The 21,301-nt window shown below is 31.9% G+C and overlaps 2 protein-coding genes and 1 non-coding gene across 3 annotated transcripts; all 3 read right to left on the bottom strand.

Annotated features, from left to right (window-relative positions):
* Positions 1-939: 939 nt before the first annotated feature.
* On the bottom strand, positions 940-7,830 carry LOC100782445 (zinc finger CCCH domain-containing protein 34). The gene is made up of 7 exons (XM_003541612.5): positions 7,440-7,830; positions 7,172-7,323; positions 6,916-6,978; positions 6,621-6,749; positions 6,189-6,500; positions 5,769-6,104; positions 940-1,707 (listed from the first exon to the last, which is right to left on the bottom strand). The coding sequence occupies exons 1-7, from the start codon at positions 7,525-7,527 to the stop codon at positions 1,312-1,314; spliced, it is 1,476 nt and encodes a 491-aa protein (XP_003541660.1). The 5' UTR covers positions 7,528-7,830; the 3' UTR covers positions 940-1,311.
* A 6,010-nt stretch (positions 7,831-13,840) lies between these two features.
* Positions 13,841-13,913, bottom strand: TRNAF-GAA (transfer RNA phenylalanine (anticodon GAA)). The gene has a single exon. It is a non-coding gene; the product is annotated as a tRNA-Phe (tRNA).
* A 3,488-nt stretch (positions 13,914-17,401) lies between these two features.
* Positions 17,402-19,709, bottom strand: LOC100500108 (60S ribosomal protein L18a). Its single transcript, NM_001249989.2, has 4 exons — positions 19,618-19,709; positions 19,413-19,528; positions 19,201-19,264; positions 17,402-18,056 (listed from the first exon to the last, which is right to left on the bottom strand). The coding sequence occupies exons 1-4, from the start codon at positions 19,630-19,632 to the stop codon at positions 17,715-17,717; spliced, it is 537 nt and encodes a 178-aa protein (NP_001236918.1). The 5' UTR covers positions 19,633-19,709; the 3' UTR covers positions 17,402-17,714.
* Between the last annotated feature and the right edge of the window lie 1,592 nt (positions 19,710-21,301).

Raw genomic sequence — 21,301 nt, forward strand, 5'->3', positions numbered from 1 at the left:
TATTATATCATATCATTTTCAGCAATCTCATCTCTAAACACTTTATTATAATCAAACTTAAATGGTCATTAAGATTATTTTTAAAATATCATTTTCAAATACCAATCAGTTCTTTCAAAGTTTATATAAAAAACTTAAAACAGATTAACCAACCTCATTAAAAAAAGAAAAAAGTTAAGAGGACTTTTCGTGAAGAATCCAGCCTGAAAGATTAGACTTTCTTGTCTAACCCTCAATGTATCCCAAGGAAAAAAAAACGTAGTTACATATATCAGGAAGACACTTTGAAGAGGGAAGGGTTCAGAAAAAAGCACCAATTTTATTATACTAGGAAATTTCTAAAAAAGACAGCTCTGAAAGTGGAGAGATTCTTCGCATGCATTAGTATCCACTACAAGAAAACTTGGAAATTCGCTACAAAAATTTGATGGTGCAATTTTATTTATTTATTTAAGCCACATGATATCGTTTTTGTTGGTCCAATGCATTACACATGGTGCATTTTGATGTTGTGTTCTTTATATAAAAAAAAAAATGGATGTTGTGTTGTGTGCCAGAAGCTAAACAATACTAACATCTTACAACATCAAAAAAATGACCGGATCTCGCATTGAAGCTTCATCAGGTATAAACTGATAGAAAAGGAGAAAAAAGTTATTACACATTCAAATGCGTTAATTTAAATTTGTTTCTTCATATACGTATTTTTGTAATAAATTTAAGTACCAAGTCAAGCTTTTCATTGTCACAACATCACCGTGTATCTAAACCTTATATTATAAGATAGCAATGTGAAGCCTCATTGTAGTCTCCTGATTACTTCTCTTCACATTAAACCCTAGATACAAGTTGGGAAAATTGTTGAACAGGACTTACAAGGCAGAAATGGAAAATTGTTCCCAAATTAAAAAAGGGTTCAGATGAAGAGACATAAACACATGATAAACGAAAGTCTGGACAGAATGTTCTCATATCAAAAAAGATTGGAGCACAAATAAGCAGCACAACCTATTGGAGATGTGAAAGGGCATGTGCACAATGGCCTTGCAGATTCTGAGTTATTCAAAAGCAAGGTGATCGTATGGATTGCTAAAATTCTCAAGGATGGCCATGGTTTATTCAAGATCAAAGGGATGGCCACAAAAAGTTTATATGAACACAAAGATAATTGGTGTGAAGTGTGCTAGACCTGAGAATGGAACTAGGATAACTGAAAACAAAACCTATTGGAGGATCTCCTTGAATAATTATGTCCAGTGGAAGAATTGAGATTGAAAAAAGGAGTAATGATGAGGTATGCATTCACATTGCTTAGCTTGAGGTGTGAGAGACATTGCTACTTGTGGTGCTAGTGACAGCGGCTAAAGGACCTGAACTTTGGGAAGGTGGTTGAGTGCTCGATTGAGAAATGGGTCCACCAGTCGACAAAGTCGAGCCGATTGACCCAGTCAATGTTGATGAAGGCATTCTGGATGGAACAGACTCTTTACTGGATCCTGAGCTAGGTTCAGGCCGCAACTCTGAAGATGAAGATGATGGAGCAAGAGTAGCAATTGTTGAACCCACAGGATAGGGTGCAACTGGCATGTCAGCCAGGGAAGAAGCAGATGGACTATAACTCATTGATCCCATAGGATGATCGAATTTACATGCAGAACCAAACTTACATACTCCATGTTGTGCATAATGAGTGCAAGCTGGTGCCCCCTGATTATCAAACACAAACATTAGATTGAGACGATTAAGAAGGCAGTCAAGATATTTTTCAAAAACAATTCAATTGAATAGGCAATCTTATCGTTACTAAGTGCTAGTTTTGTAAACCTATAGTGACAAAAAAAAAACATACACTGGTGCCAAAGGCTCTTCACAATGCGAATTTATAGGAGTGACAAAATTAAAATAAGTAAAGAGGAATGATAGGGACACATTCTCTTACACTCTTTTTAACACTATTATTGACTAAAATTAATTGGAAGTAGAGATAGTGTTAGAAAGTGCGTGTCTAGCATTTCTCATAAATTAAATATTTTAAGATACTTTCGTTGAACCAAAGTTAAGAGAAACACTAATGCACCACAAGGAGACAACAATTACAGCAGAGAGGAACATTAAAGACTAGTTTATCATATTTCAAAAGACACATTCAAGAAAATGAAGTACACCTAATTTCTAGAATATGGAAAACTAGAATCAATCCTAATTAAAAATCACATGAAGGAAACATAAATATTACCCATGAAAACAATGTTTGAACAACTCAAGCTAGTATTGAAAATAGATTGAGACTTGAGAGACAAAAAAGATGACAGCATGAGCACCAAGCTCGACAAAGAAACATGCAGCACAAGGTGTTTCCTAGTATTGGTCATAGATTTCAAGCAAATGCAACTGATGGGGCAAGTAGCACAAAGCCACAAACCCAAATAGAATGTATAATTCTTGCATAAAAACTTTATACTTGACCTAACAGGCATTCCATGACAGAAGTAACATTCAGGCAAATGAACAAGATAAAGAATGCAATGCTCAAACAGACAAAATCTTGTGTAACAGAAAATAAACCAAAAGGAATAAAGGGAAATTAAGTTGGAGGTCACATAAGAGAAACTAACTGAAATAGGCAAAACAGTGATACCAGGGAAGATGCATAAGGTGAATCTATTATGGTGCAATGAATAAAAAAATTGAAGAAGGACCTGAAAAGCACTCAATGGCAACTAAAAATTAGAAAATAAAGAAAATAGTATGAAATAACATTAAATTAAGAAACAAATACCAAAACATAATGAAACAAACCACAAAACTGGTAAAACACTTCTTTCACAGAAATCACGTAACTGATTGTCAGAAAACCATTACAGAAAGCAAATTAAATAGTGTTGATTGATCCACGTAGTACAGAACTTCACCTAGTGGGATAAGACTTAGTTGTAGGGTAACTAGTAGAACATATTAATAAAAAAATTCCTGGTACTTAAATCAGCTGATATGGAGACGGATGTTGAGTGTTGACATGCTTACCTGAGACTCTTCAACCAGAGAATATTTTACTATATACACATCTTATAGGGGGAAAACAACGAAAAGGGGAAAAGAGTGAAACGCTGATCCTTAGAATATTTTACTGTATACCACATCATGGCTAACTCTAAAAACACAGCAATGAGCATAAAGAAGAAACCTGTTCAAACTAACACCAAATTAGCTTAGACTCTACCAGTCTACAAGGGAAATTGGAATATATAAAACCAGAGTTTTTAGCGGATCTTGCCCATAATGCTTATAGTACTTCTTCCACATTCTAGCTTCCAAGGAATATTGTATGCTATTATCAATCAATAAATTTTTGTTATCAAATATCAATCTAATATGTTTTACAACAGATACCATTTACAAGAATCCCAGATAGAGCAAAATAAATACACCCTAGTCATTGAACCCTCTCTTAAATTATTACATTACAGATATCTTTAGTTTCATTGACTCACCAGAACGAACCTGAATGATCAACACCGAGATTTTACTTCACGGGTGTATATTATTATGATAATTCTACTCATTTATTTAGACAACTATATGCATATGCCAAGATCCGTATGCTTAAATCCCTTAAATTTAAAAGTTTTATTGAGTATAGACACTCCATAATTTACAGAGGAAACAAAACGTTTTATTATATTTGGCTGAACATTAATCTCTGAAGAACCTAAAAACTCATACTAGTCTCAAGCATAAGACATGACGAGCAGCATTTTATAACAAAGACAAAAAAGAATTTTGGACAAAGATGACCATCAAAATCAAAACAATCTTACACATTTCCTAAAGCCAAAAGAAGTTAACAGATCAATTTTCAAATAAGAAATTGCTAAGATGCCAAGCTGATCTAAATATAGGAATATGATTCCTAACCTGATGTTGGCTACTGGAGAAAATGTAAGGAGACAATGGCTGGTTTATCCCTAATTTGATTCGTCCACAGACTTCAGTTTTAGTCCCTGCCATTCATGATAATCATTCTTAAGACTATGTGCAATGATGTTTAAATGTGTATTTTAAGTAACACGTGCCAATTTCACGCATACGGCCATTAACACACCTGACCACTCTCACCCCCACCTCCTCCCTAGTGGGGAATGCAGATATCTGAATACTGACAACTTGTATGCAGGACTAATTATTGGCATAAAAATCTTAAATAGGAGTACACTATATTCATTTACAAGATCTTTGAGTACCAACTGAACTTGTTTTTGATAGTGACATCTAAGTGATAAATATGGTCTTGGACTGCCACAAGGCACAGATTCTCAACCTTGTTCCTATGATCCTATTATTCAATCAAGTACTGTACCAAACCATTCCTGGTGGGATCAGTATTTTATTTCTAACTCCTGAGTTTGCAAGCCCTAGATGTGCATATGACATACAGATTATGATTGCTAAGGCTTGAAATTTGGAACAAATAGGTTGGCAACTTAGTGTTGTTCTGATTCAAAGTAGCAACTTATCACCCTATGTATGAATAACATACTCCAAAAACGACTTCATACAAAGTACATCTTGATAATACCACTGTAACAGGCACTATAGGTATCGTAAGATCATTACCCAGTAATCAATAGCATGTTAACATATACGAGATCATAAATTATAATCTACAAGCAAGCTACTAAAAGAGGAATTGTAAAACTTTCATGTACTAAAAAATGAAAACTTCCATATATGTGGGAAAGATATATATGCCAGCCAAAAAAGGATAAAGATGAAATACACAAATTCATTATTAGTAGCAGATCTAACTATAATATGCATGACTCAGGAAATTGCCTTAAGGAGTACACAGAAAAAATAACCCTTTATTATCAATACATTAATGTGAGAAAGAGAATTCCCTCGTGATTATGCAGAAGAAACTAATCAGAGTAGCATTCAAATACAACAGAACATGATAATATCAATCACAAGAATTTATGATGTTTCAGTGTTTTCTTACAAACTTAAAGAGTCATGGTAAGTTTTAAATGTTTATAGTACACGGTATTCCTTGCTCAGGAAGAGAACATATCCACAGACATTTTGAAGAAATTTCTAACTGAACTTACCCCCACTAAAATGAATGGATGACAAAGTGGGAATTCCACTCTCATAAAGGTACAATCAAGCCCAAGGAGACTATTAAAACAACAGTTTTACCTCCGTGCTTTCAAATTCTCCAAGAAGAATCCCCAATAGACTAAAGATGTAAGAGTTCAAATATCCTCCAATTTTATGATTAAAACACTCATTCACTAGGCATTCTTGATATCATTTCATCAAATGATGTTTCATCTAAATTTTAAAGATGGTACAGGTGTGATTTAACCCAACATGAATGCCTGACACATGCAAGTATAAATACAAAAGCTCACCATCCCATAAAAGTGTATCGTAAAAATAACCAAAGAACAAAAACAAGGAATAATGGTTCCTATTATGATTTGTTCTCAAACATGAATTGCAAACTAAGCTTGGGTTTCAGTAAACATGTTTTAAATCTCCCAAAAAGCTATTGGGAACAAAACAATAAGAAGTCTTTTGGTTATAATTCACAAATAGCTATTTTGATCTCTGGAAACTACAAAACTCTGTTGGAGGGAATATGGATCAACAACAGAAAAGCTTTTTCCTACTATGTGGAAGCGGGGAGATGGATCATGCATTTGTAATTCACAACTCAGTAAAAGGCGCCATATATTTCAACAAAGTTGAGAGGCAACCATTACCGGGCGCAAAGGAAGACCTGCAGGACTAAGAATCACATTTGCTTTTGGCGTACTCATGTCCGGCACACTCATGTCCGGTGGAGGGTTATACCTATATGATGGACCAAATTTAACCTCCCCTGTTTTCAGATAATACTGATATTCTGGTTGGTTAGACCTTTCTGGAAATGCCTGCTCCTTCTGACTACTGCTTGGAGGACCAACTGGGGAACCAGAAGGTGGATAAGGTCCAGGATAGGCAGCTGCTGGTGAAGGTAGCTGGGTTATCCCATAAAGCTGTGCTGAACCAACATTAGATGGAGTACCAGAAGGAAGAACAGCACCTGATGCAGAAGCCTGCACCAAGAGCTCAATAGTTAATGGCTTCAATGAATGCATGTATAATTTGACTGAACAATCAAAAAGAAATGCTTGACCTACTTGATAAGGACCCCAGCCAGAAATAGGTACCATGGCAGGGGACAGTACCACAGGTCCATAGGGGCTCTGGACTAATGAGCCAGGCAGCATAGGAGGCCTCGCAACCAGCACACCAATTTGCTGGGACGAAGGACCAGGTGGGGGCTGCATGGTTGAATATAACGGCGAAGGTACTGGTACAGGCAAAGGTGAAACTGGGGCAAATGGCGATGGTGGAATTTGGATGCCAGCAGGAACTGGATGATGGAATTTACAAGTTGCACCAAACTTGCATTGTCCTGTTTTCACATAATAGGAACACTCCTTCTCACCCTGTTATCATATTTATAAACATTCAAACTCGGATCAAAATATTTCCATGATCAGAAAACAAAACAGAACATTCAAAAGCATGCCTAGCCTTATGTAGTAAATACAAAAAGTGATACAGACCTGTCGCAATGGATATCCATAATAATTTAGTGACACAGGGGTAGCAGCAGCGCCCCCTGCTCCTGCCTGCCTGGGGTGGTGGTACTTGCAAGATGAACCAAATTTGCATGTCCTTGTCCTCATGAAATACTGCATTTTAACCATCAGCAGATACAGTCACAAGCCTTAAAAACAACCGAAAACAAAAATAACATAACCACACTCCATCCATCCTTGACAACATTATTTCACAAAAAACAAGAAATTGCAGTGTGAGCCATCAAACTGAATCATTCAGCAGAACCATAAACAGCACCTGGCACACAGGCTGGCCTACTCGTTCCGGATGCTCCCCTGCAGTCCTCTCAGCTCCGGCAACCTAAGCAACACAAATAAACATAAACAAATTACAAAACACCAAATCAAAGTACACAATGCAAACATCTTAATCTCAGTGAAACAACGAAAAAACTTGGTGATTTTCAGCAAGATCAGACGAAATTGCGAACGTAAAAGCACACAATGGCATCATGAAAACCCTTTAAGCAAGAAGAAGGAAGAGAAATAGTTACCACGGCACGATCACGAGGATGGTTGAACCGACAGCGGGAACCGAAGCCACAGAAGCCGGTCCTCAAATAGTAAGTGCAATCAACCTCATCGGGGCGTTGCGGATACGATTCCTCCCCAGCACCACCACCCATTCCCAATTGCCACACAGGCTCTGCATTTTCCACAATCAAGATCGAACCCGCTTTAGAAACATCCCACATTCCCCCAAAACCATAAATCACAATAGAGAACTGCAGAAACACAATAGAGAGACAGATAGAGAGATACCTTCGAGCCCGGTTTGGGCTTCGGGCTCGGCCCATTCCGGCGACGGATCAGACCGCGAACCTTCACTGGACCGGCCGTACTGCTCCATTGCACCGAACCGAACCGGAGAACGGAGCTGATTCGACGATAATCGGAAAACCACAATGAGAACCTCCGATCAAATGGAAACTAGAGAGAGAAAAAATGGGGGTTAGATTTTCTGATTTTCTGGGGTTTCTCTCTCTCTCTAACTCGCACAGACAGCGTTTGTCTCTGTTTTCTCCTCTCTCTTGATTCTCTCTCTCACACACACACCTTCACTTACTCTCTCTTTCAGTTTCAAAGCGTGTTCTGATTTTCTCTCTCTCTCTCTGAGGGGGCTTCTTTTATTGGTCTGTGAGTTTGTTGGTTGGTTTTATTTATTTATATGCACCCGCCAACACATCCCACAAAAATTACCAAATATTTATTTTTGTTTTTATTCGCCTTATTACTATTTTCATTGTTCAAATAAAGAATAATGCCAATATTTATTTTATATTTTAAGAGAGAGAATCTCAGGAATTGGAAAATTGTGTGAGAGATTGATGAGAAGCTGATTTGGAACTGACCCTGGGAGAAGGTGGAGTTTTATTAGTGAGAGAGAAAGTTGTGAAAAGACCAAAATAACCTTGAACTTCAACATGTGGAATAGTGGGAGTCAAATAGAGTATGGGAGATATGACAGAGTTGTCCTTTCCTATTAGACTTGATTGATTCAAAATAAAAAACATAAAAGGAAGGTTAGTTCATTAATTAATTATTAATTAAAATTAGTCATGTGTTGTGGGCTATGGCTGACCGGTGATGACAGCATATGCAAAAAAGAGCACGAGATAGATGCTATCGGTCCCACGTGGCATAAAAGGAAGATCTTCCTTAAAAGGGGTAAAAGGTCACAAGCGTTTACTATGTCACAACCAGCATGGGATACTTTCCCCTACGCAAATTTCTCAACAGTTATTATGGCCAAATAGGGAAGGATAAATGAGTCAATTCGTCTCGCATAAAGTCTGATCGTGTTGACATGAGAATGGATTAAGTCACTTCTTACACAAAATTAAAATATTAGTTTGTCTTTGTCTTTGTCTTGTGAATCTCGCGGAACAAACGGACTGATCTAGAGGCTTATTTTTTAAAAAATATATATTTTTTAAAAGAAAAAGATAGTCAATTACACTCATATATATATTTAAAAGTCTTAATAAATCTCTAACAATACTTAATTACAAAAGTTTTAACATAACTAAATAAATTTTCAGCATAAATGCAATAAAATTTTAGATTGAGCTTTTAAAATTAATTGGATTTGGGTTGAACTTAATTGGCGGTTGCGAGTTTGTGGGCCAATCCGAAGACCTCGCAGACCAAACCCGCATAAGTCCATAAATTATGCGGGATGGGCCCAAAATCTTATATAACCATGGATTTTTTTTAAAAAAAAAAGATCTATAGTCCGCGTGGATCACAGGTCCCGCGAGCCAATCCATAGACCTGAGTCCGTTTACCCACCCCTATGTCCAAACCTATAGTATCTCCTAGTCCTAGCTATAACATTGCAATGTTGGATAAATGTAAAGGTATTTTAATTTCAATTAAATCTTTTATTTATTTATATATAAGTTTAATTCGGAGTTAGATAAGATTGCAATAACTATTAATATATAATTTTAATTCAGAAAACTCTAAATAAATTTTAGACTAAAATTTAATTTTTATCCTCTTATATTTTAAATTTATGATTTTAGTTTTTTTATTTTTTGATTGAGATATTTTGTCTTTCGCTTTTAAAAAATATGTAATTGATAAAAAAACTAAAATTATAATTTTAAAAAAATGAAGATGAAACGTTTCAATTTAAAAAAAGGAACTAAAATTGTAATTTTTTAAAAATAAAAATAAAAATTTTCAATTAAAAAATAAGAGAAATAGTTTTCTTTTCTTTTTGAAAAATCTTTGGTATCTTATATGAAAGCACATTGGGCTTTCACCAAATTGGCTTGAATTCAATAGATTAATAAGAAAGTATATCTTAAAAAAAATGTTTGTGTCAATACCCAAATATGAAACATTATTTATAGAAATTTTAATTTTTTGTCACTCGTATAAATAGAATGTGATAAGAAATTGTATTACTACTTCCCTCATGGATGATATGAGATAATCATTTTGAATTATTATTTAAACTATTTTAAGATAATTATTTTAAAAATCAACAAACTTAATGTATATAGTGGTACAAAATCTTTTTTCATAAGATAATGTATTATGAGAAAAAGGTGATAAGAATGATATGAAATAATCATTTTGAATAATCGTTTGAATTACTTTAAAATATTTTTTTAAAAATTAAATAAACTTATCATATATGATGGTACAAAACATTTTCTCATAAGATAATGTACTATGAGAAAATGTGATAAGAATTATATGAGATAATCATTTTGAATTATCGTTTGAATTATTTAAAGATAAATATTTCAAAAGTCAACAAATTTATCATATGGTGGTGCAAAACCTTTTCTCATAAGATAATGTATTATGAGAAAAGGTGATAAGAGTGACATGAGATAATCATTTTAAATTATTGTAAGATAATTATTTTAAAAGTCAATAAATTTATCATATATGATGATGTAAAACATTTTCTCATAAGATAATATATTATGAGAAAATGTGACAAGAATGATACCAGATAATCATTTTGAATTATTATTTAAATTATTTTAATATAATTATTTTAAAAGTCAATAAATCTATTATATGTTTAACGATGTAAAACTTTTTTTTATAAGATAATGATAAAAAAACTTAATTTCAATAAGATAAAGATAAAAAAATATAATTATATCATTTTTAAATTGTATTTCATTTTTTTCACCTTACAAAAGTTTTTATACCAAATAATGCACACAATAAAATATCTTCTTTCTGTCCTATTTTTATCCTAGCTAGTAGGTGACATTATCAAAATTATAAAGGGTTGATAGAGAACAGGACAACTCAAAATTAAGTTTGCTCTGACAAGTGAAAAGTTACACATGTATTAATTGAGAAGTGATGTTTTTTTTATACGTTGACAAGTGTTAATTATTACAATGACATACAGCAGCAGCCATAACAACAATAATAACCACAAAAGCCTTTTCCATCTAAGAATAGTATCCACTAAATAATTAACTAGACCTATTTTAATCTAAAACGAGATTAAATTAAATAAATTTAATCAAACTTTCTTTTCATCTTAGAGGCAAAATTAAAAAGATCTCCAACATCCTTGAAGATCTATAAAGTGTCGGGATTGATTAACATTTTTCTTCATATATATTTTCATTTGCACCATTTTTTATTGAATTTAATTAAAATACATAAATAGTGTATATGTCTTTTATATTACTATTTAACCACACATATCATTAAATCTGATAAGTATATAAATTGTTATAATAAATAGTTTAAAATTTATATATCAAATAATTTTAATTGATTAATAGTGTCAATTTTTTGTATTAAAAATATAAGAATTTAAACTTTTTTTTTATTTTTATGAGATTTGTATTATGCTTTAGCTTTCTTTACGTGAATGACATATATTATTGTTTCCACGCGTTGGGAGGACACGGGACTATGATTGCGGCGCAAAGATATTAAATGGAAATAAATTTGCCTTTCAAGTGAGCGATTGAAATTTGGATTTTTAGAAATTAAAAGTAGAGTTGTCAAACTCAAATAATCACATCTATAGACGGCAACTTAAATTTCTTGAAACAAATATTAATTAAAAAAGCAACAAATATTAAGGGGACAAAAAAGTTTTGCAAAAGAAAAGGGACACAAGTTTATGAAAGTCATGAGATTTTTACATGAGTTTTAACTCAAACATAAATAGTTATCGACATAAGACGCACAAATCTTTAAAAAATAATTATAATAGTGTAATGTATATTAAATCCATTTATTTTTTAGAAAATATATTTTACTAGGAAACAGTTTATTTTATAGTACATTTAAAGCTTAACTTATTAAAATGATTTTTTTTATATAAAATAAGTGAGTATAAATTAATAATTACTTATATAATATATGTGTATATGTATCCGGTCTATAAAATACATTTACTGGGAAATAGTGTAATATAATATGTGTATATACATATGTATATATGTATATACTTATATAAAATACATTAAAAGCTTAACATATATGTATTTTCACATGGCTCGCTATCAATTACCAAAAAGTAATTTATATATTATAATCTTCGTATAAAATCTATTCTAGGTCTTAAGGTGACAAACACTTTGGTATTTTTATTGGATCCAGTAAAAAAATAGTATTATGGATTATAATTACTTTTTATGAAGCCTTAATTAATTTTTTATAGAGCCTTAATGTTTAAATTATACGTAATTTTAGTCTTTAGGTAACTCAGTTTCTTTCTTCCTTTTTTTAAAATCAAATAAATTTTGATATTTTTTTTCTACTTAATATCTTTAAGATGTTGTAAAACCACTAGAGTAAGTCTAATGGTGAAAAGTTTTAATAATACGCCTAAAGTCTTTGGTTCAATTTTAAAAAAAATCTTAAAGATATCATGTATACAAAACTTTTACGGATTAAATAGAGTGAGTGAAAAATAATTCCAACGGCTAGATCCTATACAAGAATGAAACGAACGGTAAAAGATATTTTCATCCGTACAATGCAAGATATGACTAAACTACTTTTTAAAAATATTTTTAAAGCGTGTGTATAGCATTTTTTTTTATTAATTCACCGTAGCCACTACCGTATATATTCTACAGTAGTTTGTATGCATTGTGTATATAATTAAATTTATTTTACAGTAACTTTTTTCAATGTAAAGTCCAAGGGATCATACTTGTGTTGCGTTGTTAGCAAAATGACCGGGTGCTGGCAGTGGAGATGGGTCGTTGACTGTGGCTGAAAAACCGGCTGAAGTGGTGCACAGGTAAAAAGTAGGTCCTGATGTCACTGCCCAAATTCTGTGATATCAAAACGCACTCACGTCAGTGACAAAAAAATGTCGGTGATTTATATATTTTGTGTTTGTTTGGCGTATAAGCTAGAGTAGAAACATAATTGGGTAAACTTTGAAATGAATCCAGGCTTAATTTATTAACTACTCCAATGAATCGTTGTGAACCTACTAACATAATCACGTGTATGCATGAGTTCTGGTTGTAGCATTTTTTATTTTACAAAATTAAATACATGTCACATATAAAACCCCAAGAACACTATGTGGGTATTGGTGCATTTTCAAACAATTTAACAATATAATTTTTCACCAATTCTTTCCAAGCGAAAACTTAGTTACACTTAAGTATTTTTTTTAAAAAATACTATGGTCACATTGAGTTGAGTAGGGACTTAAAGTCAATTTTCCTGAGTAATATTATCGATTCAAGTTTTATAAATAAAATAAAAAGTGACTAAAAGATAAGATTTCACTAAAGAGAATTAATCAAATTATAAAGTTAATCAATATTTTATATCTATAATATAATGCAATAAAAAATAATAATGCGTAAAACTTTATGTGTAGATGTTGTCCTTCTTTGGCCTGATATTTTTTTGTTTCTTTTTGGAATCTCATTACAATCAAGTTGATAGAACAGAGTAGTATTTTGGATTTGAAAAGATTGAGGAAAGGTATGATTTTATGATGGAGAGCAAGCCGTTTATGTTAGTAAATGCATAAAACAAGTCCACATGGGAAGTGGGCTATAAAAGGTGGGGTTTTGACCAAAGATGCATGAGACTATACTAATGCAGACCCTGCTACTTACAAGAGACATCCATTATGCATATGATGCTTCCTTCTGCTTTCAGAGGATCACGTTGACGCCAAAATGGGGCATTTTATGTCCATTGAATGGGCTACGAATCTTCCCCTTTTCCCAGACATCCAGTGCTATGTTGTTCTTATGTTTGCTTTATTATTGCTTACAACATTCAAGTTTTCCTGTACTTGAGGCATCTCTCTCTGCTCATCACTTAAATGATCCTGAGTAAGCTGTTTCATTGTCGTCAAACATTTTTATCATAGTATTTTTAAAGGTAAATTTGCAATGGTGAAGTGGATCTATGTATGGTTAAAGAGTGAGCGTAAGGAAGTCAACAGTGTGCAAAAGACGTGAAGGACACGTTGAAAACCTACTTAAATTCATGGAAATTAAACTACAAAAACCTCACCATCTTTGAGTGCGTATCAAGAATATTTATTAGTTGAACAAGACAAGGATATTAGTATCATTTTGTATAGGCGAGCTTGTCCCCCATCATTAGAACATGTTTATTCTTCTTCTCAGACTTGTTACATTGCCTAATTTTAGGCATTAAAAAATACATAAAACTTTTGCGGTGAGCGTGGATCGAACACGCGACCTTCAGATCTTCAGTCTGACGCTCTCCCAACTGAGCTATCCCCGCAAGTTATTATTTTACATAAACATTACTACTAAATAAATTAGTTACACGAAAAGCCATGTATAATACTATATATCTCATAATACACCAAGGAATCAGAAAATTTATATGTGGTTACAGTTACACTTACACCATTCAAGCTTCACTTTTTCTTGAATGCACTCTTGTTACGTTTCATAATATCACCTCTCAGTTGCATACAAACAATGGAGGCTGAGGCACCAAAAAAATAAAGTGAAAATGACTCGACACTTGTAACAAAAGGAAACTATACTACTGGTCCTGAAAAGATGTAAAAGAGAGACCCTTATTAGTCAACAAAATTCATGTGTATATTTCTCTTTCCAACAAGCAACTTATGGTAAGTGTCAACAACCCTTCTGACTTCTGATTTTTCCATTGAGGAATATCTTGACTAAAGTACACATTTGACGACTCACTTAATTCCTGGAATCACTTGTTGCTTTTTTCATGCATTACAATTTTTTCTATAGGAAAAGGTAAACCAATGCAATGAAAGAAACATATTGCTTTGTAAATAGCATGGTCCAAAACCTACTTCTTTTAAAGGTTATCTTAATCAACGGTTGCTTTTATATAAGGTTTAAATTTTCTTTTATTCTAGTAATTTAATATATTTTTTATTTTTTGTTCCTGTAAAATTATTTTTTCTGTTTTTAGTCCTTATAAATTATATTTATTTTATTTTTAATCCTCAAAACACCTTAGATAATATTTTGAACAATAAAAAAAATAAACATTATAATTTCTAAGGACTAAAAATTAAAAAAAAATTATAATAACAAAAAAAAACTAAATTGTAAAGATTAAAAAGATAGTCTTTTATATAAAGCCGTGTAAGTTATGCATTGATGTTGATATATAGATCATACAAGAGAAATTACTATTCCTAGTATCCAATGTATAGTACAAGGTACCAGTAACTCCCATGTTTAATTCCTTTTTTCCTGCACATTAGAACTGAACTAATTCATTAAGGTTAAAGCAACAAAACATTGCCCCCTGTAAATAAATTTCAATCAGGGGTGTAGAGAAATTTAGCTAGATGAAACCTCAATGTCCAAAAAAAGAACCATGTGGGGAGAGGGAGGAGGGGAGCTTGATGAGATTCATCCACTTCCACTTCTTTATACAAACCCAAATATCTGCTAAACGAAGTAATGATATAGTGAGGATAAAACTGAAAAGAGAGAAGAAAAAGTGTGTGTGTGTGTGTGTCAGAGAGAGAGAAAGAAAGCTATAAGCTCTCAAATGTTAAATGAAGATCATTTAAAAAGACGCAATAACTTGGTGAAATAAATAATTATATTTTGGTCTAATAAAACTAAAAAATAAATCATCTTTCTTACGAAACACATTTAAAATAACAAATACTATGATTCCTCAAGACGTAAAGGACAAAATCCAAATTTTGGTTTTGAATGATGACATAGCAGATGCAAACATTTGTGGAGCTTCTCCCTCGGGCTCATATAGCACTAATTCTGCCTTCAAGTGATTAATCCGTGAACCAGACATTATGAGCACTTGCATTGAGAGCTTTGGGGTTTGGGTTCTCTTAAAAGTTTAGTGATTTTGGACTCTTGTCAAGATGTATTAAGAGCCTCCTTTCAAGCTTATGCTTTAGGGACTGTCTTCCTTATACTTAGTTGTTTATTTAAGCCTTTTGATTAAAAGGAGATTTTTTTTTTAATTTAACAAATGGAGGTGATTTTTAAATTAATTCTCATTTAGGAATAAGGCATAAAGATGTTTGATTATGATTTTTTTTTTAATTTGTTTTCATTGAAGTCGTAAGAAATGATACACGACCTTTGACATTTTATATGATTTATGACTCATGAAATCTCATGAATTTAAGTAAAATATAAGTTTTGTCTCTTCCAAAATCATTATTGACCATACGACTTCAAAGTCCTAATTTCATGGGCATCTTCATAAGTTATGTGATAAAACAATAAAAATCAAAGAAGTTGTAATATGCTTAAAAAAAGAAACCCTAATATGCTTTATTACTTATGTGTTAGAAGAATTAAAAAATTAAAAACTAATATAATCATCAATCAACCTATAATTTTTTAGAAATTTCTGACAAATCAAACTAGTGTTCACGATAATAATAAAAAGATGAAATAAAAATTTAGAAGTTGAATAAATATTTATGATTTCTAAGGACAAAGTCGTGTTACAACTTATTCCTAAATGAAACCCATTTGATAAATTCAAAAAAAGTTACTCTCTTAGTCAAAAAGTTGTTTCTTTGCTATTACTTTTTGTAGAAGGATATAATAAGAGGATTTAGCATTACTGTTTGAAATTTCCTTGTACATAAAAAAATAGCAAACACAACCATGGAGCTTGAGTTAGAAAATACGCTGACGTTCCATTCCATTCATTCAGGATCCACTCCAAAACTCAAAGCAAAAGCATCAAATATAAGTATAAAAACAACATTTTCTCATAAATCACAATGGTTTCAATTTTTTAATTCATTAATTTTTTTTAATGAAAATACAAGATTACCAAAACCATAGCAAGGACAACAGAAATAGCAAGTTGAATCGAAATCAAGAACTGCTTCCTCTATATGGACAATGCTAATACTTGGATGAAATCCGATTTCACTTTACTACTTGCTAGTGTGTTTTGTAAAACTAACATGTAAGTTAATTGAAAACTAAAATTTAATTAAAAGTATTAATTTGATAAATCTACTGTTAAACTCGTTGATAAGTGTAAGTTGACATATTTAATTATTTAACAATAACTTCAAATCTGGTAACTAAATACATTTTCAGAAAATTCACAAGAGTGAGAAAGGAGTGACAGTATGTTGTGACTTGTGAGGGAGAGTTAAGGATTTCTAAATATAAAAAGATAATAAGAAATTAAGGATATAAAAACATAAGTTAGGATTTCATAAGCATCTCAATAAGTTTTTTCTCTAACCAATAAATCACTCTTTCTTCATTTTATTATTCAACTTAATTAAATAAAAAATTTACTTTGACGATAAAATTTGCTCACACAAAGAAGTACAGTTGTTCAAGTCCAAGCTCTGTCCATTTTATTTTATAACTTTCCAATATCATTTATGGCTACTCCTATTGGCTACTCTTAAGTGGGTCTCACTAAAATTGCTATCGAATGACATTTTGCTCCCTTGAATTGCTGAACAAGTTAGTAACAGAATAACACTCCCCTTAGAATTGCTCTACCAATCTTTTAGTACATTGTAAGGTGTCATTAATCAATTATCAAGAATAATCAAGATTCATCCTTGTAGCGGTCAGCGTAAGCACAGTCTTTTGAGATTTAAGAAAAATACTCAACACTGAAGGATGTAAAATTTGTTCATAAATCTCGCACTTATGTGGTGGATGGTGACTCAATTCTATGAGTTTGAACATCCATTTTCTATCGACCAAGTATCACAGATCAACGTGATTTCGGTATTCAACAAAAGTGTATGCAAGCATGTATTACGATACAGTGACATAGGAAAATAAGTTGGAGTTCCGACTGTTTTGCAATAGCCAACTGAATGACTTGTGGCAATATTCAGAATTAATAAGATCTGGATTGACGGCCATATATATAAATTTGTTCAATTCTACTACTCAATTATCATAATGATCAAGATAATATCCAACAGAAACATAAAGATAAACCCAATAAAAAAACCTCAAACAAAAATCAGGAAGTAAAAAACCAACGAGTACGTTTCTACTGAAAACGCCTGGAAGACACCCTTAAGTATTTCTGATACATTCATCAACCACATTACATAAACAAATTGGGCTTTTTGGCCTTGTATGTGGTCTTCAGCTTCCTGGTAGGTGGTCTAACTTTCTGGAAGACCAATGGGAACTTGATTTTGGAGTTGTGGAATTGCTTGGTGCTCTCCCTCTTGCAAAGCTTAGCTGGGATGGTTGCAGTCTTGATAATTTGGATGCATGGGCTCCTGACCCTGTGGCGAGAAGCCATCTCATTGTACATTGCCTCAACTGAACCGTTTAGAGTGGTATCGCGGTACTCCTTGTACATGTTGTGGTAACCAGTCCTACTCTGATACCGCAACCATATCCCGTAGTTCTTAATCTTGGTTGGGTTCTTCTCAAAAATCTGCAAAATAAAATTATTTGAAAATGGATTAATTACATACACACACAAATTCAACACCAAAAAGCCTCCACCACAATTTGCCACCAGAAAGCTAACAGATGCATCTCAAATTCAGTTGAAATAAACTGCAAATCCAGTAATTGACTTACGAGATACAAGGATTCCTTTAATAATTATGTCACGACACAAACTTATTCAACATATTATTGATAGAGAATAATAAGCATCTACTCTAAACATTATGAAATTTCTGCATAAACATTATAAATTCAACAGATTTGAAACATACAAGGATGTCCATTATAAATGCCATGACACAAACTAAGCCAACAGCTTATTGACAGAGACAACAAGCAACTACTACAAACATCATGAATTCAACAGGGTAGTGCACAAGAAAACAAAAAAACGCAAGTCTTATTTTTCTGCAGTTCTTTGGAGGTAATTTTAGGTACTAAAAACATAGGTTAACAAAAAGTGGGGGGGGGGAGGGGAAAGTCTGTGCGTAAGCCAATTTGTCTGAAGTTTTATATCATTAAAAAAGAATCTATTAAGCTATTACCGTGATCAACTGTCAAGTCAACAAAAACAATTAAAAATAGCAAGCAACAATGACAATGAAATTTCAATAAAACCAACAAGCAAAAAATAAGGTACCATAGGAAAATATAACACCTTGCAAACAAGTGAATTTATAAATAATTTATTTTTAAAAATTACAAAGACCTTCAGCTTCAGCAAATCAAGTTCAAACTGCATACTATGGTGAAAAAATCATAAATAAATAACCATCTTCTCTTAATCTAACACATTCACAATGAAGACTATATATTATTATCATTCGTAATGAAGTTATAAACGAAATCTTTGTAGAAACTACGCCATCATCCACAATTATAGCTTTCTTCACCTATTTCATCAGATACACTCCACAATGCTACTATCAACATCAAGCAAAAAACAACTCAAACCAACATCGAAATTCTACATTTTTCTTAACAGAAGAAAATTTAATAGCAAAAATTTTCTGTGCAACCGATAATTTTAAACTTTTCGAAACATATTTTCAACCATGGGCAAAAGAATCCAAACATTTATAAAGAAAAAATGACGTAAAGTAAACCAATCCTAAAAGATATTGTACCTCGTTGATAGCAAGAACTTGACCATTGCTCTTCTTCACCTTCTTCAGCTTCCTCAAAAAATACCTAATTGAAAGAAAAAAATACAAAATTATAAAAAAAAACTAAAACCTATAATTCAAAAACAGAGGCAATTAACTCCGATTGTTGACGCAAAACATTACATAAAGGATCTCGTAAAAACAAAACTAATAAAATAGAAACAAAACATTACCAGAACTTAGACTTGGCGCGAACCTCGTTGGTGGCCCAGAGCTTCATTCGGTAGATCTTCGGATGCTGATCTGCTTCCGTTGGGAGAGCCCTCCCGACCACCTGGTACTGGTGAAACTGCAAAGACACAAAACACATACTACCTCGTAAAAATCATAATCGAAGGAAGATGAAATCAAACACAGAATGGCGTGAATCTTACGCACCCTGAACGTAACCATTTCTGGGAGAAGGTAGCAAACGAAGAACACTCTCTCTCACTCCCTCTTCCTCTCAGTGTGGTGCGCGGTGAAGAAGAAAAAATTAGGGTTTTCTTTCTTTATAAAGAGGCTCGAAACCCTAACTTTTAACCTGGAGCACTAGGCTCGGGTTCGGACCTGGCCTTTCTTTGGGCCAGACCACTTTATAAGGCCCATAATTTTAGATAAATGTTTTTTAATTATTGTTATTGCTTCTTCTTCTTTTTTACATTATTATGTGAAAATTTGGAGATAGTAAATAAATAAAGTTTATTATGATTAAATTGTTTGGTAAAATTAAATGATAGATAAAAATATAAAATATATGCTTATATGGTTTGATATTCTTTGAGTATATTTATTCATTTATGAATCTAAATTAATTTATATGGTTTTTGCAATTGAAATTAACATATATATATATATATATATATATATATATATATATTGACACATATAGTACCAGTATATAAACCATATAGGCAAAAATTGGCTTGCAATGGAAATGTGACAGTATATATATTCATTTCAATTCACTTAGCCCTACAAATTTTCTGTTCATTTTTTTTACTATCTTAATAAAGATAGATTAATTAATAAATTAAATATAAAAATATATGAAGTAAATATTTAACGATATGCAAAGATTCATAAATAAAATCACAAGTTCTCTCAAGTTGATCGTATTTATATATTTAATAAAAAGATTATGAATAAAAAACAAAGCAATGAAAAAATAAAAATGCAAATAACCCTCTCTCTCTCAATCTCAATGCTAGGACAAAGTGGAAAAAAGTAGGTTTTAGTTATATATAAATAAATAAACCCTGTCAAAAAAAATTATATATATAATATAATATAAGCCACGAAATCATAACTTGTTACATAAGCTAAATTATTTTGTTCAGGTAGTTTAGAAAAAATTCACACTATGACAAATGTGCACTGTCACTAGAAAGATACACACCATCAAATGGGCCTTTGTTTCATGACTAACTATTTTAGTCCCGGGAATATTTCTAAAGATAAAATATCACAATGTTATTTTTGGGTATTTAAAAAATATTTGGTTAATTATGAAATTAGTTAAATATATATTTTTCATATTCCCAAGAAAAAATTAGAGATATGTTTGCTTAAATTATTTTTTCTTTGAAATATATTATAATTACTAAAATATCATTCTTATGTTAAGAATGTTATTTTTTTATAATACAAATTTTTTTTATTATAAGACCAATAGATGAAAAGCAAATTGAACTTAAAATTTTGTATATCTTATATTCTCGTGGAAAAATCCTTCCTACTACTATTTTACTGTTCATTAGAGTATGACCCAAAATATACATATATATATATATATATATATGCACCACAAGACATGAACAATAAACAATTGGAGGGAAAACAAAAAAATTATTGTGAATAAAATTCATGAATAAATAAAAATTGACATATAAACAAAAATTTTGAGAATAACAAAAATTAAAAAGCATAAATGAAGAAATTATTAAGACTGATAATGAGTAAGAATATGATACATGTGTATTTTTACTCACAAAGAAAATTTCATGAGAATAAATATTAGTTACGTCTTTCGTTAGGATTAAATATTGACTAAAAGTGAAATTATTGTTTATCTAGATAAAAA

The sequence above is a fragment of the Glycine max genome, chromosome 13, assembly GCF_000004515.6.
Source record: "Glycine max cultivar Williams 82 chromosome 13, Glycine_max_v4.0, whole genome shotgun sequence".
In the NCBI taxonomy this organism is placed as follows: domain Eukaryota; kingdom Viridiplantae; phylum Streptophyta; class Magnoliopsida; order Fabales; family Fabaceae; genus Glycine; species Glycine max.